This window comes from Scophthalmus maximus, chromosome 9 (genome assembly GCF_022379125.1).
Source record: "Scophthalmus maximus strain ysfricsl-2021 chromosome 9, ASM2237912v1, whole genome shotgun sequence".
NCBI classification, from domain to species: domain Eukaryota; kingdom Metazoa; phylum Chordata; class Actinopteri; order Pleuronectiformes; family Scophthalmidae; genus Scophthalmus; species Scophthalmus maximus.
Genome location: NC_061523.1, coordinates 10,437,389 through 10,463,340, shown reverse-complemented (window position 1 = coordinate 10,463,340; position 25,952 = coordinate 10,437,389). Strand labels below are relative to the sequence as shown.

General features: G+C 42.3%; 4 protein-coding genes and 1 long non-coding RNA gene across 14 annotated transcripts in view; 4 read left to right on the top strand and 1 right to left on the bottom strand.

The window, feature by feature from the left end:
* eda (ectodysplasin A) overlaps positions 1-6,558 on the top strand; it is a 13,800-nt gene extending 7,242 nt beyond the window's left edge. The window contains exons 2-8 of one of the 2 annotated variants that reach the window (XM_035650462.2): positions 1,520-1,619; positions 3,422-3,460; positions 3,774-3,944; positions 4,287-4,321; positions 4,435-4,486; positions 5,017-5,141; positions 5,441-6,558. In XM_035650462.2, coding sequence (XP_035506355.2) covers positions 1,520-1,619; positions 3,422-3,460; positions 3,774-3,944; positions 4,287-4,321; positions 4,435-4,486; positions 5,017-5,141; positions 5,441-5,701 — 783 coding nt within the window. In that variant the 3' untranslated portion in view covers positions 5,702-6,558. Of the gene's footprint in view, positions 1-1,519; positions 1,620-3,421; positions 3,461-3,773; positions 3,945-4,286; positions 4,322-4,434; positions 4,487-5,016; positions 5,148-5,440 lie in introns of both variants that reach the window. The other variant, XM_035650461.2, reaches the window with a different exon arrangement.
* LOC118319811 overlaps positions 1-16,170 on the bottom strand; it is a 27,859-nt gene extending 11,689 nt beyond the window's left edge. The window contains exons 1-2 of one of the 2 annotated variants that reach the window (XR_004796103.2): positions 15,988-16,170; positions 15,797-15,900 (exon numbers count right to left, since the gene is read on the bottom strand). This is a non-coding gene — a long non-coding RNA (uncharacterized LOC118319811). The remainder of the gene's footprint in view (positions 1-15,796; positions 15,901-15,987) is intronic. The other variant, XR_004796102.2, reaches the window with a different exon arrangement.
* LOC118319809 (tumor necrosis factor ligand superfamily member 13B) lies at positions 6,815-9,826 on the top strand. Of its 2 annotated transcripts, none has more exons than XM_035650468.2 (6): positions 6,815-7,080; positions 7,206-7,293; positions 7,419-7,472; positions 7,555-7,655; positions 7,757-7,895; positions 8,980-9,826. In XM_035650468.2, the coding sequence occupies exons 1-6, from the start codon at positions 6,895-6,897 to the stop codon at positions 9,093-9,095; spliced, it is 684 nt and encodes a 227-aa protein (XP_035506361.1). In that variant the 5' UTR covers positions 6,815-6,894; the 3' UTR covers positions 9,096-9,826. The 2 variants fall into 2 exon arrangements, with proteins under 2 accessions (XP_035506361.1, XP_035506360.1); XM_035650467.2 differs by having other exon boundaries at positions 6,816-7,080; positions 7,555-7,667.
* LOC118319805 (transforming growth factor beta activator LRRC32-like) lies at positions 9,968-13,051 on the top strand. Of its 3 annotated transcripts, none has more exons than XM_035650458.2 (2): positions 9,968-10,156; positions 10,319-13,051. In XM_035650458.2, exons 1-2 carry the CDS (start codon positions 9,983-9,985, stop codon positions 12,179-12,181), a joined length of 2,037 nt encoding a protein of 678 aa, XP_035506351.2. In that variant the 5' UTR covers positions 9,968-9,982; the 3' UTR covers positions 12,182-13,051. The 3 variants fall into 3 exon arrangements, with proteins under 3 accessions (XP_035506351.2, XP_035506350.2, XP_035506352.2); XM_035650457.2 differs by having other exon boundaries at positions 10,313-13,051; XM_035650459.2 differs by lacking the exon at positions 9,968-10,156 and adding an exon at positions 10,166-10,189.
* Positions 15,813-25,952, top strand: LOC118319802 (gap junction beta-1 protein-like). 5 transcript variants are annotated; one of them, XM_035650442.2, is made up of 10 exons: positions 15,813-16,515; positions 17,292-17,424; positions 17,555-18,725; positions 18,933-19,066; positions 19,215-19,378; positions 19,674-19,828; positions 20,119-20,204; positions 20,328-20,399; positions 22,068-22,241; positions 23,376-25,952. In XM_035650442.2, the coding sequence occupies exons 1-10, from the start codon at positions 16,363-16,365 to the stop codon at positions 24,215-24,217; spliced, it is 3,084 nt and encodes a 1,027-aa protein (XP_035506335.2). In that variant the 5' UTR covers positions 15,813-16,362; the 3' UTR covers positions 24,218-25,952. The 5 variants fall into 5 exon arrangements, with proteins under 5 accessions (XP_035506335.2, XP_035506340.1, XP_035506339.1 ...); XM_035650447.2 differs by lacking the exons at positions 15,813-16,515; positions 17,292-17,424; positions 17,555-18,725; ... (1 more) ...; positions 19,215-19,378; positions 19,674-19,828 and having other exon boundaries at positions 20,121-20,204; positions 22,068-22,105; XM_035650446.2 differs by lacking the exons at positions 15,813-16,515; positions 17,292-17,424; positions 17,555-18,725; ... (3 more) ...; positions 20,119-20,204; positions 20,328-20,399 and having other exon boundaries at positions 22,079-22,141.

The window sequence follows — 25,952 nt, the reverse complement described above, 5'->3', positions numbered from 1 at the left end:
GCTGGCAGCTGGTCAGGGATGTAGACTTTAACTACTTTAAGTTTGCCCAACACAACCAGCGGGGGTAGTTCGACATGATACAGCTCATCCTTCACCACGATTGAGTTCCCACATCTGAGACGAGGTATAGAAGAAACTCGAAACATAACTTTTCTTGTCTGTCTTCTCATGGTCTTTCAGTGGCTCGGCATGAAAAACCACACAATGAGGCACCGGGAGTTCACGCCGCTTTCAGAAAAAGGAGACTTTCTGTCCGTCGGCGGAGTTTAACAGCTATGTTTACTTGATCGTCACAAATGGAAACATGGAATATGTCATCTAGTATCCCCAACTGGGATAAACCCCCGTGGAAAAAGCTAGGTCAAAGGGTCTGTCAGTAAGCGTGTCTAATTCATTGATTGCAGAAGAAACTGAATGATACATCATTATTTATTATCTTTTGATCCATGCTAAGGTGCTGCACGTGTCAATGCTTTGGAAATGTCAGTTATACAAACTCTTAGCAGATGTCCAGCACAATACTCGCTGTCTGGTCATCTGTCCTCAGCCATTAAGAGCCTTTATACCTCGTACCCTTACTGTTATTTATGCTGACACTCCAAAGTGTGACCGAAAGCGTTCTCGCTCGACGAAAAAGAGGGGCTTTGGGTGGTCTTGTTGTGTTTCCATGGCCAGGTTTCTTTGTCTCTCGGCTTCTGGGAATGTGAGCGCAAACTGGCTAATCTAACCAAAAGTGACTTTGAACGATCTTAACTCTCAGTCCTTGTTGTCTGTGCCGGTCGCATCTTGTGTGCGTGCTACAGTCAGGTCAGCGCGTCCTACAGAGTTCATGTGAATGTAGGTCAACCAGAACCAGTCGCATAAGAACACAGGCATGTGGTTTGTCCCGCCACTCGCTCGCCCATGGGAACAGCCCACCACTGGAGCTTTCCCTTAGCTTTTCCGGTTTCTGGGGGTGAGCTCAGACCAGCTCCATCAGATCCTTTTCTTTGACTCCGTTGTTTTAGCTTATTCATGCTACCGCTGAATAGGGTTGGGACCAGGTGCCATGTGAATGGGTATTGCTCTCGGATTAACCACAATTCATGTCAGCCTTTTGTATAAAAAGGTGAATTTTAGAGCAGCAGTGTCCAGGTGACTGTCTGAAACGGCAGAAATGCAGACAGATGAGACTTGGGTTACAGGATAGGTTACAGCCCCGTTGGGGCAAACAATGACTTGGCCACAAATGAATGTGCCCGATGACAGTGTCTCAAATCTTTTCAAATGCCTCAAGTTGTCTCTGTGCAAACATTATACCCCAAGAATAGAAAGGCCACTTGTAACATAGTTTTTCACTCTCAAAAACGTGTATCACTCATTGCTTTTGTCTGCTTCCTGTAATTAATGCAAGGGGGCCAGGACTGGTAATAATATCCCGAGGAGAGACGCTGTGTTCAAAGTGAATAATCATGCTTGAATTTTCTGCGACATGAATTGCCATACTCATTAATATTTTTCTTTTATTCTCTTCCACCAGGAGAGGTTACTACACAGAAATAGTGACTCCCGCGCCACAGAGGATAGCAGGGGCATAACTCAGCGAGCGAAAAGGAGTCCCGGCAAGCAGCCAGAGACTGGTACGAGCTGTTATTTTTGGATTGATCGTCTTTATATCCTCACACCTTGACACACAGACGTATGCTGATACTTAAGCTGTATTGCCTCCTCATCTATATTTTTCAGGCTCTTAACTTCAAGTTCAGTACCTTTTTCTGGATGTGTTTAGGAATGCCCTGGTCAACTGACGGTTAATGGTGTCTCTAACTCTTGTCCAAAGTGGACGCGGTACAATGTCAATAAGAGGCTTATGGTGGGCTTAAGGCTGTTAAAATTCGAAAACAGTTTGTTAATGGTTTCTCACTTTGTCTTTTGTGGAATTGACTTTTTACTGCCCTGTGCTTACTTAACATAGCAGTTCCACCACATAATGTTGCTGCGTTTATAGAGCAAGAATTGAACGGAATGGGATTGATTATTACTTGGATAGCAAAGAGGGACTTTGGGAGGGTTTCACCAATTTGAAACAGACAGCAAAGGCCTGCGTTGATTTCCCCCATCTCAAAATGATATCAGGTCCCCAAAATATCTTTTGTATCTGTCAACTTAGCAATTAAGGCTTTGGAATCCAAACGTGTTGTCGGTCACGCCTCAACAGTCGGAAAAATAAGACAAAAGAATTATCACTTGTGGGAACATGCAGTCATTTCAGAAAACCAGGTGGACATCTGGGTTATCATCCCAGACTTTGATGGCTTTCATTAAACCCACTGAATTGATTGATCGTAATCAATAGCTCCACAAGAAAACCATGTGGCCAATATGTCTGAAATTGCTTTTGTAGTTTTTGTTTAGAATGTGAGCTATGCAAATAAAAAGCAAAGCCTTTGAAGTTTCATGTCTGAGTGCAACAAGTGCAGCATGATCACAAGGCATTCCAATGTCTGTGGCGTGACACTGAATACTTGGGGGGAAGTTTAGTAATTGTGTTTAAATTAGAAGAAAAAACTCACCTTTGAGACTTTCTACATAAATCAGTAAAGTCCCGAGCCTCTAAACACTAATCATTCCCAGGTCTCTCTTCTGCTCTCAGCACACAGACAAAGGCTTTTGTAATCTCAGCCTTAGATGTGTGTGTGTTTGTGTGTGCCGTGTGTGTGCCGCGCGTGTGTGTGTGCGTTCTCGGCACTCCTCTAACGGGCACCAGATTCCAGATAGGGCTGCTCGTTAAGAGAAATCTATGCGGATGCATCCAGTCATTTAGCCAGAGGAGAAACGCTGGCCATATGTTTGAGGGGGACTCAAACTGTGAGGTTTTAAGGTTAAATGGCCTTTGTAGTTGTAATGACATGGTAAACACAAGAACAGCGAGACGGCATTTTGAAAAGGATTCTTCAGCTGCACACAGGGAACACACGCAGCAGCGCACTAAGTGCATTTTGTCTTTCAAGCACTGACATCCAATAGATGCCCCACCAACATCCATGCACGCACACACATAGGCGTGCACCAACTCAGACACACACACACATGTATACACACTTTCATCTGCATTCTCCATCTGGGCTTAATTCAAAGAAAAGGATTTTGGGCAGGATAAAGTATCTCTCTAATGATCTTCTCCAGTTCCACTGCCTGTGAATGCTTAAGGCACTTGTTCATACAGAGGAGGTGAAACCACACTTACAAATTACTACACTAGAAGATACCACAGACTGACATACCTCCACTCCGGCGTTGAGCGCACAACATCATGAATCTGTTATTCCAGCCTATTTAGGATACCTACGCAGAATGACCAGGATACTCGAGACGTCATCTGAGATGATAATTGTTCAGGAGGCCATTTCAAGTTTAATCACACTGTTTTTGTTTCTTACAGAATCGACTGGAAAGGAAAGAAGGAAAGAGAGGAAAAAAGGTAATTCAAAATTCCGCCTAAATTTCAGTTTTTCTGAGTCATTCCTTACACTGCTACTTGCGGTCGACTTTCTTGAAGTGTTTTTGAGTTGCCATCCAAAATCCAACAAAGCTTGCTACAAGTGAATGGCAATCTTTCAATATTTCACTCCGTCCATCATGAAAGAATTTGGACATTATTCTTGCTGTTCTTCTTACAGCAGCTGTACAGATTGTAATACCCTTGGAGGGAAATATGTGATTTTGGGATCAAAAGATTTACCTGCTTGTTGTTTTTTCTTGTTTGCCAATCCATTTTATTTCTGTCTGTACAGGGAAGAAAAGGTCTGTGCCGGGGCCCCCTGGTCCCCCTGGTCCCCCAGGCCCACAGGGCCCACCGGGCATCCCCGGAATACCTGGTATTCCAGGAAGCATCGGTGTGGGGCCTGCAGGACCCCCTGGACCTCCAGGGCCACAGGGACCTCCGGGCGCTCAAGGTCCAGCAGGTATAAAACGTGAAATAGAAATGACACGATGACACACTGCAATAGCAAAGACTCAGGCCAGAGATCTTAAACACCCCCAAGTTGAGAGATTTGTTCTTAGATTACAGAAATTTCCTGCATGCCGACACATTCCCACACTAGAAGGGGGCTCAGGTTGTCAGAATCGATGAACTCATTGTCTGCACAGTGAGGGTTTCGGACGCAGTGTCTAACATTGTGTGGGATAGCAGTGCTCCATCTTCAAACTATGTCAGTTTGTTTTGTTTTAATCTTCATCCCTTCTTTGTTCCTCAGCTGTGCTGACAGCCATCATTTCATCATGTCTCTCTCTCTTTGTTGCAGGAGTTGTGGACAAAACAAAAACAAAGGAATTCCAGGTAGTCAAATTTAATCTTAGGTCACACAAAATCCCCATTTTAACCAGCTGCTCTCCTATTCTACTCTGTATCCTAACCCGGACCCTTGGTAACCAGAGGTGTTTGTTTTTCAGCCTGCAGTGGTTCACTTGCAAGGGCAGGAAACAACCATCCAAGTGAGAGAAGGTGGGTCCTTTGTCTATGCCCAGTCAAAGTTAAAACCACTAAGTTCAGGACAAAACAATAACTATGATTAATCCCTTCAGACCAGACTCTGCAATTTGGCTAACACACATGCCTGCTACACCTAAACACTTTGGATTGTCGACATTTGTCTGCATACGTATTTCCTTATGGAAAGTTAATGCAATCACCTACAGAAGAAGAAGGCTAAATGTTGCTACCAATATGTACTAAAAGATTATGCAAGATTATGGTAACCCTAATGTAATCCTATAGCTATTATAGGATTAGCAAACAGTTATAAGGTTGTATTATATAAGTCAGAGCCATGTTCACTTGGTCAGGAGCAAAGGCATAGCGTGCTAGCAGTGTTAGGTTTCCCTGCATCAGTGAGTCATTCTGAAAGGAGTGAAAGCATCATTTAGCAGGTTTAAGTTTTCGGTCAGTGCTGAGCTCTGGTTGTGGTTAAACCCTGCTGGGAACGGTTTATGTTGACCATTTGTCTCTTATTTGTTTGTTGTGACATGTTTTAGATCTGTCTGAAGGCATCCTTAGGAACTGGAAGATGGTGTCCATCCATCACCGAGTGTTTAAAATGCACCCTCGCTCTGGAGAGCTGGAGGTGCTGTTGGACGGTGTCTACTTCATATATAGTCAGGTAGAAGTGAGTACGGTCCTTGACGTAACTCTTAAAATTTACAGTTCAGAGTAAAAAGCATTTGGCAGTTGTTCTGCAGTCAAGGTTAAACACCTGCTTGCTTTGCCGTTCCATAAATGTTTTGAGTTATAAGACACATTTCTTTTTCCGCTCGCCCAGTGGCTTTATGTGAACCTTTATAACTTAAACCCTTGTTGGCCACTGTGATATTCCAGCTGTTTCAGCTTCAAATAAGCACTTGAATATTACTTGTTTTGACCATCCCTCTCAGTCGCTTGTGAATCTTCTGTCTCCACCAGGTGTACTACCTCAACTTCACCGACATTGCCAGCTACGAGGTGATGGTGGACTCCAACCCGTTCCTGCGCTGCACGTGCAGCATCGAGACGGGCCAGCGCAAGTTCAACACCTGCTACACGGCTGGGGTGAGCCTGCTTCGCGCTGGCCAGAGGATCTCTATACGCATAGTGTATGAGGACACGCTTATCAGTATGACCAACCACACCACCTTCCTGGGAAGTGTCAGACTTGGAGAGGCTCCATCTGCTGGACAGAACTGATAACTACACAGCCACCAGGCCTCTGCAGAAATGGGAAAAACACAATGGTCAAATCAGTCCAGAGTCACACTGTCATCTCATCCTGCCTGATCTAGGATCTATGAATTTATAAGAACTGTTTTTTAGAATCAACTTCTAGGCACTTACATCCTCTAGGTCATTAAAGTTGAGGAAGCCCCTTGGTGACTTTTGTTCACTTTCACAGCTCTGTGTTTAAATCACAATGTAGACTGTCATGCATCAGCATCGGATAAGAGTCTCTATTTATAGTCACCATGTTGTGTCTAAACAGACAGCATCTCTCTTTATAACAAGGAGTGACACACTCCTCTGACTGATACTTAATATTTACAAACCTTTCAGTGCTGTTGAATGATAATCTTGTATCTCCAAAAACTATTCGAAAGGTTTTATTTGCAGTTTGTATACTTGGCCTTTTGTGATTAATTTAATTATATTAACAGTTGTAAGGGAGTGGTTTCAAAGGTTGTTGGGGTTTTTTAGCTCCACCTGCCCCTGGGTTATGAAAAATAATAAAAAGATCATATAAATGTTCAAAGCAAGTATAAAGGTACCGATGCAAAGCCGAGAAAAATCCATTAAAATTGGAGTTATAAGGTCTTCAAAGAGAAACAGCACTATATATTTTGCGCACATTTGCACTACAGCATCCCTGCAGAATATCAGTGATACCTGTATGTTTTGTTACAGTGCTATTGTTTAGTTACCATATGAATGAATCCATGTGGAAAAAATCTAATTGTTTATACGTCTCTGTACATATTGTATATAAAATGGGATATACTTTTGTAAATGGAGTTGATTGATGGATTAAAATGTTTCATTCTCTGTCTTAACGCATTTGTCTGTCTTTTGTGCCTGTGCAGCTGGTGGTATTGATTTAAAAAGGTAAAAACTTCTCTCATTTTGGACGAGTACCGACGAGAACAAAGGATGTTCTTTCAGCGAGGCCTTCTACGTGGCTTTTACTTTAACTGAAAGTTTCACAATACACTGCAATTTGGCCATAATCTTAATACAATCTAAATGAATTCCATCTTGAGAGGCAGAGAGAAGATAGTTCCTCATTTAGAAACGAATTCTGAAACTGAACATTTAGGTTTCCGGGGTTAACTGAAGTGCGACCTCACCCATTTGAGTAACGTGAAGACATCCAGCCTGCAAGTCACAGTATGCTGTTCAATTCTTTATTATTACTAACGGCATTTATGTTTTGTCTTAGTCTTTTCCTGGTGCACAGGGCCAGCGTTTTAGAAAATGATTTTCGGAAACTCCAGGGGGACTTAATTCTACAATTAAATCAGCCACGTTCTGAGGGAGTCAATGGGAAAATGGCCAAGATGTCTAAAACAAGGGAGGTATGTCACTGATTATGTAGGATGGAGTCATCTTGGACATTGTACTACTGAGATTTATGCTATTAGTGAGCATTCAGATAGTGCTACAATAATACGTTTTCTCTCCGTGCTTTGTTTTCTCTTAGGACATTAAGCCAAGTTCTTTCCAAAAAGCTTGGAGTTCTCTAAAGATGTCCTTTAGGAGAGTAAAACGGGAACAAGGCAGCTGCAGAGGTTGGTTGGAGCTGAGAACTGCAAATGTGTCCATTAGTTATGGTCTAATCTGGTAGTGAGACCATAAACAGTATTTGCTAAGTAAATAAAATTAAAGTATTGTGTTTATTTCCCACTCTTGCCAGGTTCAACATTCCTGCAGTTAACTGCTAACGCTAACAAACAGCCAGACGTACGAGGTAAAACTACATTCAACTCTTTTTTTTCGTAAATTGCAGTCTGCCATTATTTTGAATAAGTGTATCTTGCCTTTTCCCATAGGAAATATAACTGTGATCCCTTGGACTGTTTCTGCACAGCAAGGAAATGCAATTTCACAAAAGGAAAACAGAATTGTTGTCCAAGAAGACGGTTATTACTTGGTGTTTGGACAAGTATTGTGTCACTGAACTCAAGCATAACTAAGTTGATATTACATCTGATTTGTTCCAGCTTTTCAACTAATGTTCTACCTAATTCACAGGTTTTGTTCAAAAGCCCAGGCGCGGTTATGGGTCATATTATCCGAAGCTGGAGCTCCCCCGAGACGACATCGACGGAGCTGTTGCGCTGCCTGCAAGAGATGCCTGATGCAACTCCTGCCAACACATGCCACACTGCAGGTCAGTGACGCACCACTGCTGCTCTGCACTGTGGGCTCCTCAAAGAAATCACATCGTGACACATATGCTAATTTGTTTTGGGGTTTTTTTGCTGAAAGTTAGATGAGAAGATTGACAACACTCTCATATGGCTGCACAGTAAATGTGACGCTACGGCCAGCAGCGATTTAGCTTATAGCCCAAAGGCTGGAAAACAGGAAGCCAGCCTGGCTCTGTTTAAAGTTAACAAAATCCACATACCAACTGCTCTTACATATCTAATTTGTTTATTATGCACAAAACCCACAATATAAAAACAACACATGGTTGTAGGCCCACTTTGTGCCATTTGTTGGCCCAGAGAAGTGATTTCCTGGAGTAAAACCAAGACCAAGAAATAGGCAGGCCCATCAAACCCTTTAAAAATAAGTCTGTATGTCACTTTCATATACAGACAAACCAAACTAGAGATAACATGTCAATTACTGAGCTCTTATTATTGCTATTTACGGAGTTTGTCCCCACTTGACAGTCAGGCTTGCTGTTTCCCACAGTGGACAGGCATGACGCTAGGTTAAGATAACCTGCCTCTGATTGCACCTTCATTAACACGGAGTCTTATCAGAGTTCTCAATCGAATCTAATCTAATCTTAGCAGCACTGTCTGCCCTGTGTACGAGGTTCAAACGACAAATCTCTCAACGCCAACCTTTTTGACATTCGACAAATTGAAGGGTTAACATGAATAAAAGTGTGGAGAAATATTGAATGCAGATGCTTCCACATATACGGCACGCGAGGTCACTTACAATGAAATTATGCTATCTTCCAAGTCACTATAGCTCAAACTGTTATTCTGGATTGATAAGGACAGCATCACCCTCCACCACTTTTCTCAAAAAAACAAATAGGTGCATATGTTTTGGAAGAAAGTGGATTTTCATTCCCTTCAGGAGACTTCCACAGACTTGTTGAGTCTATGCCAAGGAGCACCGAAGCATGGAAAACTCCTTATTAAGACACTCTTTGTCTGTTTCCTCTTTAATGTCATCCATCTTGTATCTCTTCTCCTACCATCTGCCTCAACAACACAAATCTGTTACAGGTATTGTGCAGCTGCACCAGGACGATGAGCTGGAACTGGTGATCCCAAACAGGCCCCAGGCCCTCGTCTCAATGGACGCAGACTCAACCTTTTTTGGTGTCATACAGCTAAACTGAAACAAGACGGGATGTAGGCGATAACCACGCTGCTCACTGTTGCAGGAAGTGGGAGGCTGACTGAGCTGCGTGAGGACACACTGATAAAGGACTGAGAGACAGCAGCAGGAAAACTGTTGGAGCCTGTCACTCATCTCAGGAAAAGATATAATCAACGTTTTAATTGAGCTGCCCCTCTGACAGTTATTCATCCTTTAAGCATTTATGCATGTCTTTCAGGTAGTCCACCTGGGCCTGTCTCTGCATATTTATGTGTGCCACCACCTCCTTTCATCAGTCTATTTTTTGCATGTCTCTTTATACCTTGCTGGGCCGCTTCCCTCCAGCTCCACCTCCGCACTCTCTGTTTATTTGTTCCCCTCATCTATTTTTGAATGGTTTCCATTTTCCCCTAAGACTAAGACAGGAACAAACAAAAGTGTAAATTTATATCACTCCGGAGGTGTTTTCCTGGTTGAAATGTACCTCCTCAATTCTGTTAATGCTTTAATGACGAAATGCAAGTTGTCATAAATAGGATAATGTGCTTTAGTGCAAACATATTGACACTTGGTTTTCAGTTACTGACTAATTCTAAATCAACTTATCTATAATACATTAATTTATAAATCACATTTAAAACAGAAACAACAGTTTTAAATTAAATTTAGAAGGGTATTTTTCAAAGCTTTATAGAAAGTGATGTATCAGGGGTCAAGACTTGTCTGTCTAAATATAGTCCACAGTGTCTATCTGGCGTCCACAGATGTTTTCTCTCCCTTTTTTTTAAGCATGGCTATAAGAGGGTGTGTGTGTGTGTGTGTGTGTGTGTGTGTGTGTGTGTGTGTGTGTGTGTGTGTGTGTGTGTGTGTGTGTGTGTGTGTGTGTGTGTGTGTGTGTGTGTGTGTATGTGTGTGTGCCAGTATGTGAGCTATGACAACAGTAGAGATACCGTACAGTTTAACAGCAGCAGAAGCAGCAGCAGAGGGAAAATGGTTGGACATATGTTCTCTAATCTCCTGCTACTCTGGTCACTCAGCCGTGACATTTTTATAACTGGACTGACATATGATGATCCTAAGGTAGGCTGAAGATGAATAATTGAAATGCAAAATGTGCGTGTAGCCCATAAAGTTTCAATTGTACTAGTTTTGAGATCTGAGAAACTGCAAAGATTGTTTGACTTTGGTTTCCATGGTTCACTCTTTGATTATGATTAATGTTCCTTTCATTTCAAGCAACAGTTCTGGAACAACCAGAACCTCTATTCTGTCCCTCGGGATTTGGATGTAAGACTTAGAGGACTAGACCTGTCCAATAACTTCATCAGACAGTTGCACACACTTGTTTTGCCGCACTTGGAGCAGCTGGACCTGAGCTCCAACCAGCTGGATCTCATCTCCGAGGGGGCTTTTGAAAACTTGGCTCGACTTGAAGAGTTGAATTTGTCCAGAAATGCGCTGAACAACAACCTTGGCAGCAACAGCAAAGCTCTCCAATCCATCAGTAGACTGCAGAGTTTGGACATATCAATGAATGGCCTGAGCGATGATTCAGCTGAACTCTACCTTCGAAACAAATCTTCTCTTAATCAACTTAAGATGACTGGTAATGCTTTAACAAGACTTTCACCCAGCTTGTTTAAGGAGAGTAAAGGTTTAAGGGCCATTACTATCGATGACAATCTGATATCGGTGATAGAAAAGGGGACATTCAAACCATTGAGCCATTTAGAGATGCTGAACTTGGCCAAAAATAACCTTGCAAACATCTGTGATTTTAAACTACATCAAGTTAAATACCTGAATCTTAGTCAAAATTCAGTTGAGTTTTTTGTCACGCATCAGGATGACCAGTTCTATGATCTTGAAATTCTTGATTTGAGTTTCAACAAACTCCTTTATTTTCCAATTGTTCCCAAGATGAACCGTTTGAGGTATCTTCATTTGCAGAACAACCTGGTTGGTACCTTGAATTCAGAGGCCGCAATGGTATCAGAAGCCAATTCCCTTTATAGTGAGATTATAAATGAGAAAATAGTTCGAAAAAATATCCTTCACTCAAACTGGAGGCAGATGCCACTGATTTATATCGACCTGAGCTATAACCACTTTAGGTCTTTCCCACTGGAGACTTTGAGCCTTCTCTCATCCTTAGAAACACTGAATTTCAGTTACAACTGTCTGCAAAACATTATCTGGAATATTAGAAATCACAATGATTCAGGATACAGTCGGCAGCTTTTCTTTCCCTCCTTAAAGCAACTCGACCTGCAAAGCAATGGACTTGCATATATTTCCCCACTCTTTCTAAACGCGCTCACACAAATAGATGCATTAAATCTGCAAGACAATTCGGTGCAGCCTTGTGCTCGTATGGACTGCCTGAGCAGCTCTGAATCAAAGCAAATAGATGTCAACACATCTTGTGTTACCTTCGAGCAGTTGAGAACTCTTAAACACCTCAATCTTAAGGAAAACGATATAAAAATGCTTCATCCAAACACATTCCAGGAAACCTCTTTGGTTTCGCTCAATCTCGCAGAAAATGCACACATGGTAATACATGCGAGGTCGCTAGAAGGTGTGCGAAAAACACTTCGCCTCTTGATTATCAGCAGAACAAACATGACCAGCTCTGATCTGTCTTTACCCTGTATGTCGGCGTTAACTCAGCTGAACATGTCAAACAACCATCTTGACATCATACCCAGCAGTTTAAGCTGCTCACCTCTTAGAGAAATCGATATAAGAAATAATCGTTTTGTGTCTTTAAACAATTCTTTGATTCACACTTTGTCTGTACATCTTAATGTTATGTATATTAGTGGGAATTATTTTAACTGCTGTGACACTGAATGGCTGGCAATCCTCAATGAGTCTAAAGTATACCTGCCTGATGTGGGTGACACTGAATGCTTTTCAGGTGATACTAGAGTCAAGATGACGGAGTATCTCCAAAGCTCTTCGATGTATTGTTTGTCTCATGGAAAAGCACAGGAGTTTGGACAAATGTTCATTATTGCTTTATTTGTATTTGTATTACTAACAGTGTTCATCATATTTACCAGGAAGCTGTGCTGCACACAGAGATCATTTATAGTGTGATATCCATAGACTACTGTCATTGGTTTTATATTGTACACACATTGTATATTGCTCAACATATGGGTTACATGAAGTAAACAAACCAAATAGTGTCAGTGAGAAAACTGGAGAGCAAACTACTGCAACTGAAGCATAATTCCTGTGGCTTTCACTTTGGATGACGCATTTACAGAAGTGCAGCTAAATGGTTGTTTAGGATGTAAAAACCAACAGACTTTCAGTCAAGCGAACGCAGTAACGACTTCAATATTACACACACATGCATCTATTCTCCGTTCAAGCTTTCTCTCGTGACACTTCCCATAGCTAGTCTGTCAGAAATGCATCACGCTGTGTGACTTGCACGGCTAAGATGTTGTGATTGAAACTGGCTTTATCGACTCCCAAGCTGTTTGGTCGCAGCAGCGCATGCCAAATCACTAATCAGACAGAGAACTTTTTGCCCATCCTCCATTGTGAAATGTTTGTTTGCAGCTAAAAGTTTAACCTTGGCTCAAATTTCTATGACGTCCGTGAAGTGTTGCACAACATTCCCAGAATCAAAACTGACCACCTCAATGGCAATTAGGAACCTTGTAAGAGTTTCTCTATAAACATATGTACATATTTTTAAATGACTGTGGTGTTCTCTATCTGCAACTGTCTGTGTTTTGTGATCTCTATAAATTATGCGCCTCCGGTCCTGGGAGACCAAATACAGGGGTAAATGTAGCAACAGTTGTGCTGTACATAATAAACAGGCTGTACGTAATAAACAAGCTGTACATAATAAACACGCTGTACGTAATAAACAAGCTGTACATAATAAACATGCTGTACGTAATAAACAAGCTGTACGCAATAAACATGCTGTACGTAATAACCAGAAAATGTTGCCAATCTTCATTTTACAATATGGACGCCCCCATTTCTTCACCTGCAAAACAAAACGTCTGTGAATTTCTGCTTTTGGTTGAGCAAATTGAATCCCACCAAGTCATAAAATTTTGAGACACTATAATCATCAACATGAGGTTTAACTAACAACACATGAATACACTTCATTTTATGCTGCGATCCACAGACAATGGGGTGAGGTGACTGTCTGCCTCGTGACATGTTGCAATTTGAATCTGAAATGAAATGATTTCATGAAACAAGTGTGAAGATTTTATCACAGTATGAGCAAGTAGCTTCGGGTGCCACAGGGAGTAACTGCTGATGCAGGATATCCTGTTGAGCAATTCTCTGGTTGTCTACCTACTGACTCATCCTTCTCCTTTAGACCAAATGCAAAGCACCATTTTTGTGAGCCTTATGCCCAGTACGACTGTGTCCACTGGCTCGAGCCACAGATGTGACCCCAGCAGTAGTACCACAACAGCCTGGATGCCTATCAATCTAGCTGTTGAGCAACACAACTGTAGGAAATGTCCCTGTGCCCCACCCACAAGATTTCGGTACTAGATCAAGTAGCAGCTTGACAAGTTCAAACAAAGAGCACTCGAAGAAAAGAACACTGTGTGTATAGTATTAGGTGTAAAACCATAGGAATGCAGGTAGCAAATTGTGTTCATTCTTCTCCTTGGCGGTAAAGTAGCTGGTATTTAGATATCAGCAGCAGCTTGTTTGTTAGCACATTGAAAGATTGTATCACTGTCAGTCTCTCCCTCTAGGGTAACTGTATTTCCAGCTAACAAGTAAAGGATTGACATGCATGCCCTATTAAACATGTTGCTGTAAAATCCTCTCTATATTTAAAAATTATATCAGCGATATCTTGCTCCTCAAATGTAGTACATGTTGTACATCAGGAATACAATTCTTTGTGTTCAATGTAATCTGATTTCTTGATATAATTGCTTTTTTCTGAACAAATATCCAATGTTCAATTTAGAAATATGCTGACCTGAATCTGTAGTTTTATTTACAAATGCATTGTGCGGCTGTGGCTCGGGAGATGGAGACGGTCGTACACTGACCTGAAGGTAGGCCAGTCACTCCCTGCGTCCTCCAGTCCGCACGCCAATGTGTCCTTGGGCAAGACACTTAACCCTAAATTGCCTCTGACAGCTGTGCCGGCAGCGTATACATGAGTATGAATGTGATAGAACAAAAGCGCGTTTAATAGCAGTAATGTATAAATGTGTGTGAATGGCTGAATGTGACTTGCGCTGTCAAGCGCTTTCAGTCAGTGAGACTAGAAAAAAGCAGTTACCCAACATACTTTTGCTAGAAATATTGACTCACTCAAAAAAATATGGATGAACTTCTCTTAGTACAGAAAACCCCATATTATTACAGCAAGCTGACAAAATGTATTTTCAACAATTTCTAATTTTTTTGAAACAGCCAGTACACACACAGGGCCTGATTTTATGAAAGGACACTACAAAATACCACAGGAAGGCGACTGTGCGTCCACACATATTCAAGAGGACTTACTAAATTTTAAAGAAGAATACGCACTTGAATGCCATTTTTGAGCGGTGAACGCAATCACATGACTGTGCTGTGACGAAACACATTAATGGTGGTTTTAATACCACATTTATTGCCAAGTTTTCGTGGGTTGAACTAGGCTCATAATGCCACCTTGTGTTTCAAACCATCTCGGACCGACCGTTTGGGACCTCTCTCCGTCATGAAATTGATATTAACGTTAACGCACTCAAATCAAATGTTGGCGGGTAAATGATCAGAATGGAGAAATGGTGTTTACAGACAAACTGTGGTCTGGTCTTATTCCAGCAGCGTAACCTTCAGCACCTCCCTACAAAACACGTTCTCTTTAAGGGAACCAGGCTACTGCAGTGCCTCCGCGCGCACACACACACACACACACGCCTGGGTAAAGGATATTGGTAGGGATGGCAATGTGTCACTCGTCATTTGTAGGACATTTCAGAGAGGCACAAAAATATTCATGGTAATTACATAGCTTTACAACTAATTTGAACATTCGCCAAAATTAGCCTTCTAACGTTACGATACCACTCAGGGACTGCCTCGGCTTCGGCTTTAGGCATAACCGGGGCTGGAGCCAACGTCTCGAACTTACACGGCTCGGGACCACCATGGTCCCTCCCCACACGAATGCCCACTTCAGGGGATTCTGGAGGGGAGAAGTCCTTCACTACAGAATAGCCCTCATGTGGCATAAGTGCCTTGCGAATCTGTGTCGCATTTTATGTCGTAAAAGACGTCACTGACAATGACACTGTCACTCTCACATCCAGCTCTGCCTCCCCTGGCCCCTTAGCCCCCTGCTCTAGTTTTTAAGCATTTTTCAAAATGACGCAGTGGTGAAGTTACACTTCAATGTGGGCCTGTTGTAGCCTATATGTGCTGTACAGCTGAATTGTGTGTGATTTTGCGCGCGCGCGTGTGTGTGTGTGTGTGTTACAAGAAATGATTAGACCAGAGTGTCTGTGAGGCCCCTTGCCCCTATTAGGCCCCTAAGGCCTGGGGGTCCTGTAATAATTCATCCATGACCACAGGGGTCCCTGGCTGCTCTTACAGCATTATTGTAGGAAGCGGTCCTGATTTGCAGTGTGAATTCTCCAATAATTAAGACACGATGGACGAAGTCTTACAGGAGCATTGAAATGAGGAGGGTCCTTAAATATGATTTACCTTTGTATTTCCTGTCCAGCTCATGACCCACACTGTGCACTTGGTTGTTCTTCTTCTGCCACACCCTGCATCAGGAAGAGGTCACCCAACAGCAGGCCTGTCGGCTGGTGGAGAGACAGGTGACAGGTGAGCTGAAGAAAAAACTAGGAGAGGAAATCCGAATGAACGTTACACTACTGAGTCTGCCTCACTAATTGGTTGACTGCGCAGGAGGTGTCGACGTGGCGTGGCGTCGCACCTCCTTGTCCACCTGCGGTCGAAGACGGAGCAGGAGACCTTCCACTGACAACCACGACTGGAGCAAGAAGCAGACTAGGTTGCGAAGACGAGGACAATTCGCTGCGGCGCTGCGGAAACTCCCCAGAAACAGTAAACTGCGGACAAACGCTGTTTTTTTCTTTCTTTTTAAAAAAAAAAGTGTGTTAGCGGGCTAGCTAGCTAACTAGCTAGATCGCATTAGCCCGCGGCCGCGCACGCGCAGTCAGAGCCCGGGCTCCAGCAGCTCCAGCAGCAGCAGCGCAGCACCTGACCGCGCCCGCGGGCATAGCGCTCTCTCCCCGCCGACCATGACTCCTCCTGAGCAGCGGCAGCTCGTCCACCGCCCGCCGCAGCCCCCCGTCCCCGTCTCCGCGCACAAAGTGCAGTTAATGTGCAAACTGTTTTTGCTGGAAATCGCCAAGAGGACGCTTGAACAAGATCTCTGCAACGTCACCAACAAGGTAGCGCCAGTCTGACGGCCACACGTTTTTTTTAGCCATGTAGCTTAGCATCAGCTGTGGGTCAGCGGGCTACTAGGCTCCCGGGCCACACGGTCGAACCCGCAGCCCCACACCGGTGGTTTAGTTTGCTAACATTGCTCATTTTAATGAAACAAAGAGCTGTGGTTGGAACGTGCATATATTTGTTTTTAGAACTGATGAATTTTTAGTTACAAAAATGTTTAGTTAGTTGTCAGGGAAGGGTGAAAAAACACACTGACACCTCAGGATCTCAGCCATGAAAGTTAAGCAAATTACCTTGTAAATTATTATAGTATCAAGAGATACGTTTTCTGATTATTAACAAAAATGTTATACTTTATTGGGTTGACTAAAGTAGACCTGCAACAGTTAATCCATTAATCGATTAGTAATCAGCCACTAAATGAATCGCCAACTATTTTGATAATCGATGTTTAATCTGTTTTAGTGTTTTTTTACTTTTTTTTAAAAGTCAAAATTCTATCATTTCAGCTTCTCAAATGAATATTTAATTGTTTATTTTCTGGTTTCTTTGCTCCTCTAGGACGGTAAAGTTAATTTCCATGGTGTGTGAACAAAAACAAAACATCATGTCTGGGTTTGGGAAACACGATCAAGATTTTTCACTATTTCATGACATTTTATGGACCAAACAACTTATCGATTAATCGAGAAAATGATCGGCAGATTAATAGATAATGAAAATAGTTGTTAGTTGCAGCCCTAGACTAAACCTGGTTTCACTTTTCTTTCAGGCCTATGATGAGGTCCAAGGTTTCTTGAACTCATCTTTACCCACCAGTCTGGTCAGTGATCTCTCAGTGGCTCTGGATTCTAAATGCAGAGCTATTGAAAAGCTCTCAGCTTCACTAAAGGACCTCATTGTTGGTAAGTCAACAATTGGTCATTTGCATTTCAGCTGCCAGTCTGACATTGCACCCACAATTTTGATTTTGAAGATTTTTAGTGCAACTTCCTCTAAGAAAACACTCCCTTGCTGCTTCTCTCGTCATTACAGAGCCAGGAGTTTGTGTCCAGCCTGCTGTCAAAATGGGAGTGAGAACAAACCTCCTTAAGCCACCCAGAGACAAAAGGATCCAGATGACAGATGTTCTCAAGTTCGGGCCCATGTTACAGAACGTGCTCATGGCAAGCTCCATAGCGAAAGCAGTCCAGGTGGTTGGAGGCACACTGTCCCTTCAGCAGCTGAAACATTTCCTCATCTCCCAGCCTGCAGCGGCCCAGGAGGATGACATGATTCACAGCATCTCGTCCGGCTACAATAGCTGCGTTCAGACTACGAGCTCATCCTGTCATTCAAAGGGCAAAACAAAAGAAAAGGCTGTTATTTATGAGAAGAAAAGCCAACCAGATAATGTGTTACTGCCATCTGCCGTTATTCAAAGCCCTAAAATTGATGCAGAGAGACCACCACTACTACTACCACCAATACCGACTATACTACCAGAAATGAGAAACCCAAAACCCATGAAAATAACACCACTAATTAGCTGGGGACGGGGGGATGATGTCCAGGTGCAACACCAAAAACAAACATCCTCTCAGCTGTTACACTTCCTCAGAGCCAAAGCTAAAAACAAGGGTGCACTGGAGGTCAATGTCATGGAGTGGAATAAAAGTAAGTACACTTCATGTTCGCCACAATCAACGTCGACTACTATCAAAACACAAAGCCACCAATTCAGAAATGTTTTGAGAGATGATCTTATGGAAGCACTCGCCCCAAAAACATTGCGTGCAGACATTGAAAACCAAGCACCAGTCTTCCGAGTAAAACAAGTTGAATCGAGTGGCTCGCTGACCTACACTTGTGTGATTGCGACAAAGACCGAATTGTGGGATATTGGAGACATCTTCACAGAGGTGCAACCTGCACACACTGACGGCAGCCCAGACAAAGATGAATGCTGCCAAAATAGATCTGCTAAAGTGGAGAACTCCAGTGTAGACATCGAGTGGAAAACGCAAACTCCCCAGTGCACAAAACCTGAAGGAGAGCATAATTCTTCTGGCCCAGAAACACCAGTGATCAACAACGTTACCATTCCCGAGTTCCAGATCCGGAAGTTTGATGAAATTGAAGTTGTGGTGTCTCATGTTGTAAGCCCAGGCAACTTCTACATCCAGCACGCAGACTCCCTCGCGAAGCTGCAGGCCCTTGTCACAGAGTAAGTCGTTCAGCATGGATCTAATCTCTTGACTGCTTTTTCTCAGCTTTTCGCAAAACCTTCACTGATTCCCTGATCACATTTACAGGACCTACAGAGCCACTTATCCCTTTTTTTCATTACAGCCTTCTTTGTAGATTTTCTCTTTTTTTCTATTTTAATAATCCACATGTTTCTGGTTGTCATTATTTTTTCTCTCATTTGCAGCAGCTGGAGAGCCAGTAGTTCATATGCCGAGCAGAACTGCATTCCAGACATTGGAACCCAAGTAATGGGTTGGTTCCCAACGCAAGAACAATGGTGCAGGGCTCAGGTGACCAAGATATGTGGAGTGAGTGGAGGTGGGTTTAGCTTTGTGTTTTGGAATGGTTTTGCAAATGCATACCTCTAGGTGGTAGCAGTGTCGCTTTGCCTGCATGTAGCCACTTGGAGATGTCATACTGCATCTTTGGCCTAAGCTGCCGTTCTCTCTGTCTTTCTGAATGTAAGATCATATCCCCCCTGATGGTACTGGGAGTGAGACTTCGATCAAGGTGGAGGTGAAGAGGCTGGACCACGGTGGCACTGCCTGCCTCTCACTGAAGAACACCAAGGAGCTGACCCTGGAAATGGCCACCCTTCCACTTCAGGCTGCGCAAGTCTCACTCGCAGATGTAAGCAGGTTGCTGCTCAATGTGATCTTTGTTGTCTTCAACATTTTCTACGTGTATGTTAACTAGCCCATAAACCTCTCATTTACGAACATGTTAAGATCTTGGATCATGTATGCAAATCCCTCGGGATTTGCATACATGGAAATGGTTAATATACTGTGCTGTAAGAGTGTAGACTCAATTATTGGTGTCTGTCCAGGTGATTAGTCACAGCCTTATCTATTGCTCAGTGATAAAGGAAATGAATTATCTCCGTTCATGGTATTTTGTGTCTGTTTCCTGCCACCCCCCTCAGGTGACGCCTGTGAATGGAAGAGACTGGTCTGAGCAGGCAGTGGGCTGGTTCAAAGCAATGGTGCACAACAGGACATTTTATGCCAGATCTTACCCACAGGGGCTGAAATTAACGGTTGAGCTGTTCTTGGAAAAGGGAAAGCTCGGAGCTATGAGGTACTTGATAAGGAAACAGTCAGTTTAATTGTGGATTATAAATTTAGAATTACAGAATTGGAAATGGTTAAAAAAGAAAGGCACCAGGATTTATTGAAGGATCTAATCTTGTTGCCACAAATGAGATTTCTTTATTTTACTTGCTATCGTAGTTCCAGTGATGTATTTAGTTGAATAAAGTAGTAGTCTTGTGCGTGACTGGTTGACCTTTTTCATAATATTTTTATATGGTTTTGAAGCCAGTATTGGTACCTAATGTTAACTGTACAAACACTAATCTTGATTTTTAGGAGAAGTGCGCCACTGTCTTTGAGACTGGCCCAAAACGGACACGCAAAACACAGTCAACTGAAGAATGTTGGTCTCGTGAAAAGAAGTAAGTAGAGTTACAGTGTGGACAGTGTTTACCTTAAATTGGCCATCCATAGTAGGTTGCAGTATAACCTGTGACAAAAACAGCGCATTTCATTTCAATAAAATCCTGTTTTTCACGTTGTAGGCACTGTTCAACTCAAAATGAGGAAACAGGACTCCGACCGGGAGAAATACCTCATCTCGTGCTACATTCAAAGTAAGGAGTAACTGAAAAGCGTAAGGGGAACGCTTGTCGCACTTCAGTGCACTGGAGATAACTTTGTCTCAACCAGCAGACAAAATGTTAAACATTTTGTCAAACACCGAGACGTGCGATCATTCTTGAATGAGAGCATTAAATGTATCTGATTTCGATTGACCAAGTGTGCACAAGTTAACATACAGAGGATTTTTAAGACACGTTTGACAAACTTCTGTAATTGGCACTGTACAGTACAAAGATTAATCAAGGTTATTTGGGAAAAAATGCAAAAGGGCATTGACATGATTAATACACATGAAGTAGCATGTATCGGCTTTGTGTATTTTTATGTCTTGTATTGCAGTTCCTATAGTAAAAGTGAAAAAACTATTTTTAGTGAATGTGACTGTAAAGGGTATGTGCTCTATAGCATTATTTAAACCTAAGAAATTTGTTTTGGTATTTTCTATATATTAAGTGTAGAAAAGGAAATTCTGAATCCACTGTCTTTTAAAACTTTGACATATTTCTACAACCTTTATAATATGTATGTGGACATGGATACAAAATAGTGAAAATGTCATAGACATAGTTTTGTACATAAAACAGGAGTGTGTATCAGGTCCTGATTTATTCCCGTTGCTAGATGGTGCCAGCTCAGACAGATTACTTTTGATAATGAACATTATTAGAGCATCTTGTGTTTGGTTAATATTGTGTTCTTTTACAATGGCAAATCTATTCTTTTGTATGTGTACACACACATACACATATATAGCCCTACTGCTGTAATAAAGATGCATTATCTGCAGTTGTATGTGTCTCTATATTGTCTCGCTATACTGTGTGACCTGTGTCTCTGTATTGTAGAGAAGTGTATCTTGGAGAGACTATAAATGAGGGCTAGTTCATTCAAAGAATTACCAGGCCACGCAAACCCTCCCACCAGGCCCGTCACAAGTGACGCAGACATGCTCATGGCACAGTGAACTGCTATAGGTCATCTGGTGGCGCATGACAAACGACCACATTGTGTTGCCACTCGCTTTCAGTTTGTCGTCACTGTAAATAGTTGTTTCTACTGTTGTAGGGGGGTGTTTGACCAGATCAAATTGTGAAAGCTTATAAAGAATGATTTCAAATCGGTATATTATGTCTGTACATATTAGTCTGTGGGTGTTTGAAATGAGTTTACATCCATCATTGTCTAAGTGCAGGTTTGTTACTGCATGGTTTGTGGCTCATTCATAAAAAGGCTTGTTTTGTTATTTATTTTTCCCTGTGTCCCACTTTGCCTATTACTCAATATGTCATGCTCACAAATTGATATTATCAAAGACTGGAAGCAAAATTAATACTTGGGTGCTTCTTGGTTGAAAGTAATATAAGATGAGGTGATTTGTGAAAATGAATTGTCTTATATAGCCAATATCTGGCACGAGAAGTGGTGTTTAATGGAATAAAATTCATATTACATTTATATTACATTATACTAGGTTTAGAGTTTATCAAGACACTTGACACTCGAGATGAAATACTGTTGCATGCCTCACTTGCAATTGCAGTTTTAAATTTGTTACAAGCACCCAAAAGAAACAAAAACATTGAACAAAATGAGATGTCTGGAAACAAAATGTAAAGGTTTTAAATTAAATCTTGTATAAAAATGTTCTTTTCATTTAGGACAGCTCCTGTGTTTCCCCAGAGGAATCTGCGAACCTGTGAGTGACTCTGTTCCCTGGATGGCAGTGGCTCAGGTCAAAGCCTTCCTTCACTCCCCTGCTCTGCCAAGCACAATAAATAATGTGGCAGGCCCGAGGCCTTTTGTGTCCACACAGATTCCTCCTTTTGCCGGGGGTAGGCGGAAATCGAGGCGTTTGATCTGAATTCTAAAGAGTCTTGTTGCAGCCCAATAAAGGCCGCCATTGTATGTAAATAGTTTATATAAGAGCATATGACTGTTACGGTGCAGGGCAGTGGCTAGTGGCGGAGGAATGATTAGCATTTTCCGAACGCAGCGTGTTCTCAGTCCAGCCTTTCGGCTCTCTAAAAAAAACAATATTTTCATTCATTTCCACCTGATTTGTACACACTTTTGTGTACCACCACATCTGAAGGTAAAATACACCATCCGTCATTTTACTCTATTTTCTACTAACATTGGCAATGATGCCAGACTGTTGTGTGAGTTGTGGCTGATATGCCCCATGCCCTCAACAAATGACTTGGGATGATGATGTTTAAATCATGACTGTTGTTCTTTGAAGTTTATTTGTAGTCGGCTATTAAAGGGTGCAGTGATTTGCAGGAGGGTTTTTTTTTGGGGGGGGGGGGGGGGTCAGGCACTCTGGTCAAGTCTGTAGGCTTTCTTAGCAAACAATGAGATCTCTCACGTCTTAAAGAACTTTTCATAATGAGATGGATGGCTTGTTCCCTGGAGAAATGTGCTGGCAGTCTGTCAGTCCGTCTGCAACTTGGCTGTAGGTCAGTTTGGGTGTACAGTATTGATACAGGGTGAGCGGACCACGTGGCTCGGCCAATGTTTCGCAATTGGCTTCGACTTGTTGCGTCCTGTGACGGAGCACGGTGTGAGGCCATCGCCCATGCTTTTATACGACCAAACAGCTACTTGGCAGTTCTTGCCCGTTGTTCCTTACGGTGCCAAATCCCGCTCGATGCTCGGGCCGCACCTCAAGATGGTCATCTTCGGACCCGGCGCTGCTTACGCCGCTTGCACTGCCGGCTGAGCCTGGTAAACTATTTAAAAGTAATGTTATAACAGTAAGACTTTTGCTAAATTATTTGGTTGTTTATGGACGACCGCCTTTATAGCCAAGTTATTGAATATGGTTAGCCATTTCTGTAAATGTGGCTTCATTCAAATGAAATTCACTTAATATATTTTGATATACATTAATAAATAAAAGTTGCTAGTTCTAGCTAGAAAGATAGCGTTGCGTACATCCATGAATATTTATCCCTTTTCTGCAGATCTGGAGTCGAAAATGAACTGGGGGACCTTTTATGCCGTGATCAGCGGTGTAAACAGGCACTCTACCGGCATCGGACGCGTTTGGCTCTCGGTCATCTTCATCTTCCGTATCATGGTCCTGGTTGTTGCTGCTGAAAGCGTTTGGGGAGATGAGAAGTCCGGCTTCACCTGCAACACCCAACAGCCCGGCTGCAACAGTGTGTGTTATGACCAGTTCTTCCCCATCTCGCACATCCGCCTGTGGGCGCTCCAGCTCATCCTGGTCTCCACCCCTGCGCTGCTTGTGGCCATGCATGTGGCCCACCGACGCCACATTGATAAAAAGATCCTGAAGAGGACGGGCCGCAGCAGCCCCAAGGAGCTGGAACAAGTCAAGAACCAGAAGTTTCAGATCACCGGAGCCCTGTGGTGGACATACATGATCAGTATCATCTTCAGAATCGTCTTAGAGGTGGCTTTTCTCTACATCTTCTACCTGCTCTATCCTGACTTTAAGATGGTGCGTTTGGTGAAGTGTGACTCGTACCCTTGCCCCAACACCGTGGACTGTTTCGTCTCCAGGCCGACAGAAAAGACTATATTCACCGTGTTCATGCTGGCAGTGTCTGGGGTGTGCGTGCTGCTCAATCTGGCCGAGGTGGCGTACCTCATGGGCAGGGCGTGCAAACGGTGCTTTCGAGGCTCTGAGGACGAGTCCAAAGCAGCCTGGATGAGTCAAAGATTGTCTTCCTACAGGCAAAATGAAATCAATCAGCTGATAGCAGACCATTCTCTCAAGTCCAAGTTCACTGTGACCAAAAAGAGCCCAAGTGAGAAGGTTGAGAGGTGTTCTGCTTTCTGAGACTCTGCCTTTCCCTTTCCCTATAAACTAACCAACATTAATAACACAATGGAGCATGGTGCTCTGCATTAATGTCACATATACTGTATATTCGCTCATTATCAGCATCTATATTTATTGATGTACTGTATCATTCAGACGCTTACTTACTGGTCTTTTTTCGGTTTTACTTACACAAGTGTTAGTTGCTGTCAGAACTTGTCTAAACTATTTAGAGCCAGTAGTGAAGGTTAAAGGCGAATACCAATGTTTTGCTTACCTTGATTTGTTTAAGTTTTTGTTTAGATTTTTTTTTTTTTCAGGCTCTTGAGCATCTTTAATTCATTTCATTAAAAAAAGCTGCCAAGTTGCCACGGAGGGGTGGTTTGCCTGAGCAAAACAAACCATGGCTACGAGAACAGAATCATGCTTCCATTTATTTTTGTCAAAGTTGCATTGTTGTTCACGTGACAGCTCGCTCTAATGTGTGGATTTGACGAAATCCCGCAGGTGTGTCATGTCTGAGTCCTGGTTAGGTGCCCAAGACTCATGAAATGGATGTGAGAAGTTTAACATGATATATTTGTTTTTTTGCATTGTAAATGTTTCGGTCTGGAAACTCAAGTATCAGTTTCTCATCAGCACTCGAATGCACCTTCCAACTGATCTTTCACATTTTTCCATGCGACTTGGCTTTGAGAACAAAAAAGAAGAAACTATTATAAGGATATTTCTTTAAGTCTTCATGGACAGATTATCAATACATACTGGAAATTAAAGAAAATGGGTTGGGCAGCCTGGAGAGCACAAAATTCCAAAACGTAAATTAAAAAAAGACACTTTGGAGAGGGCTTTGCAGTAATGTTGACGATATATGATTTCTTGTAAATAAGCAAAAATGGGTTGTCTGGAAAAATAAATACTGTAAAGATTAAAATGCTGAAAAGGAAAGACAACGTTTTCATTTGGATAAAAAAAAAAGATAATGCTTCTACGGATCATACTTATCAAGTCAAATCTAACACGATATGTAATGGAAGAGAAAGGGAAACGTGTGAGTGGAATGACTTGGCCACTGGTGGAATGCTTGTATTATAGTGGACTCTGTTGTCTAATTGCAGTAAAGTTAGGTCAAACCCTCACGTTCACACGTCAGTTAACCTTCAGCCTGGACGTTTCTCATGGCCTGTGGTAGATGTCACATGATGTTCAGCTGATGAAACGGTAAAGTTACAATTATTCCTTCCTTCGTGTTACTTCTTGTCTGCTGCGTCCCCTTTTAGAATATTGTAAATCCCAGTTATGTGCATTGTTTTTTAAGCACTAAATTAAATGTAGATTTTGTTCACAGATGTAAATTGTACCCACTTCATCGCAGCTTCTTTTTTTAACCTGTTTTTCCATTTGGCTCTGATAAATGTTTGAGGTTGACCTACTTTATTTAACGGAGACCCATTTCTCTCTGACATTTGGCAACTGCTTTCCTTAATATGACCCTGCTTGCATAGTATATTATTCAGTATCCTTGTGGTCCTGAAAATATAATGTCCCATGCGCTGGTATGTTATGAAGTTAACTTGTTTGTATACACATTGTAAATGCATACAGGAAACCCTTATGTTGATATGCCTAAATGCACATTATCAATTTACATCAAGGTAAACAATCCAGATTAAATACACATTGGGTTGAAACTACATGTATATACTGTGTGTACATTATGTATTATAAAGAAATAAAGTGCCTGATAATTTGA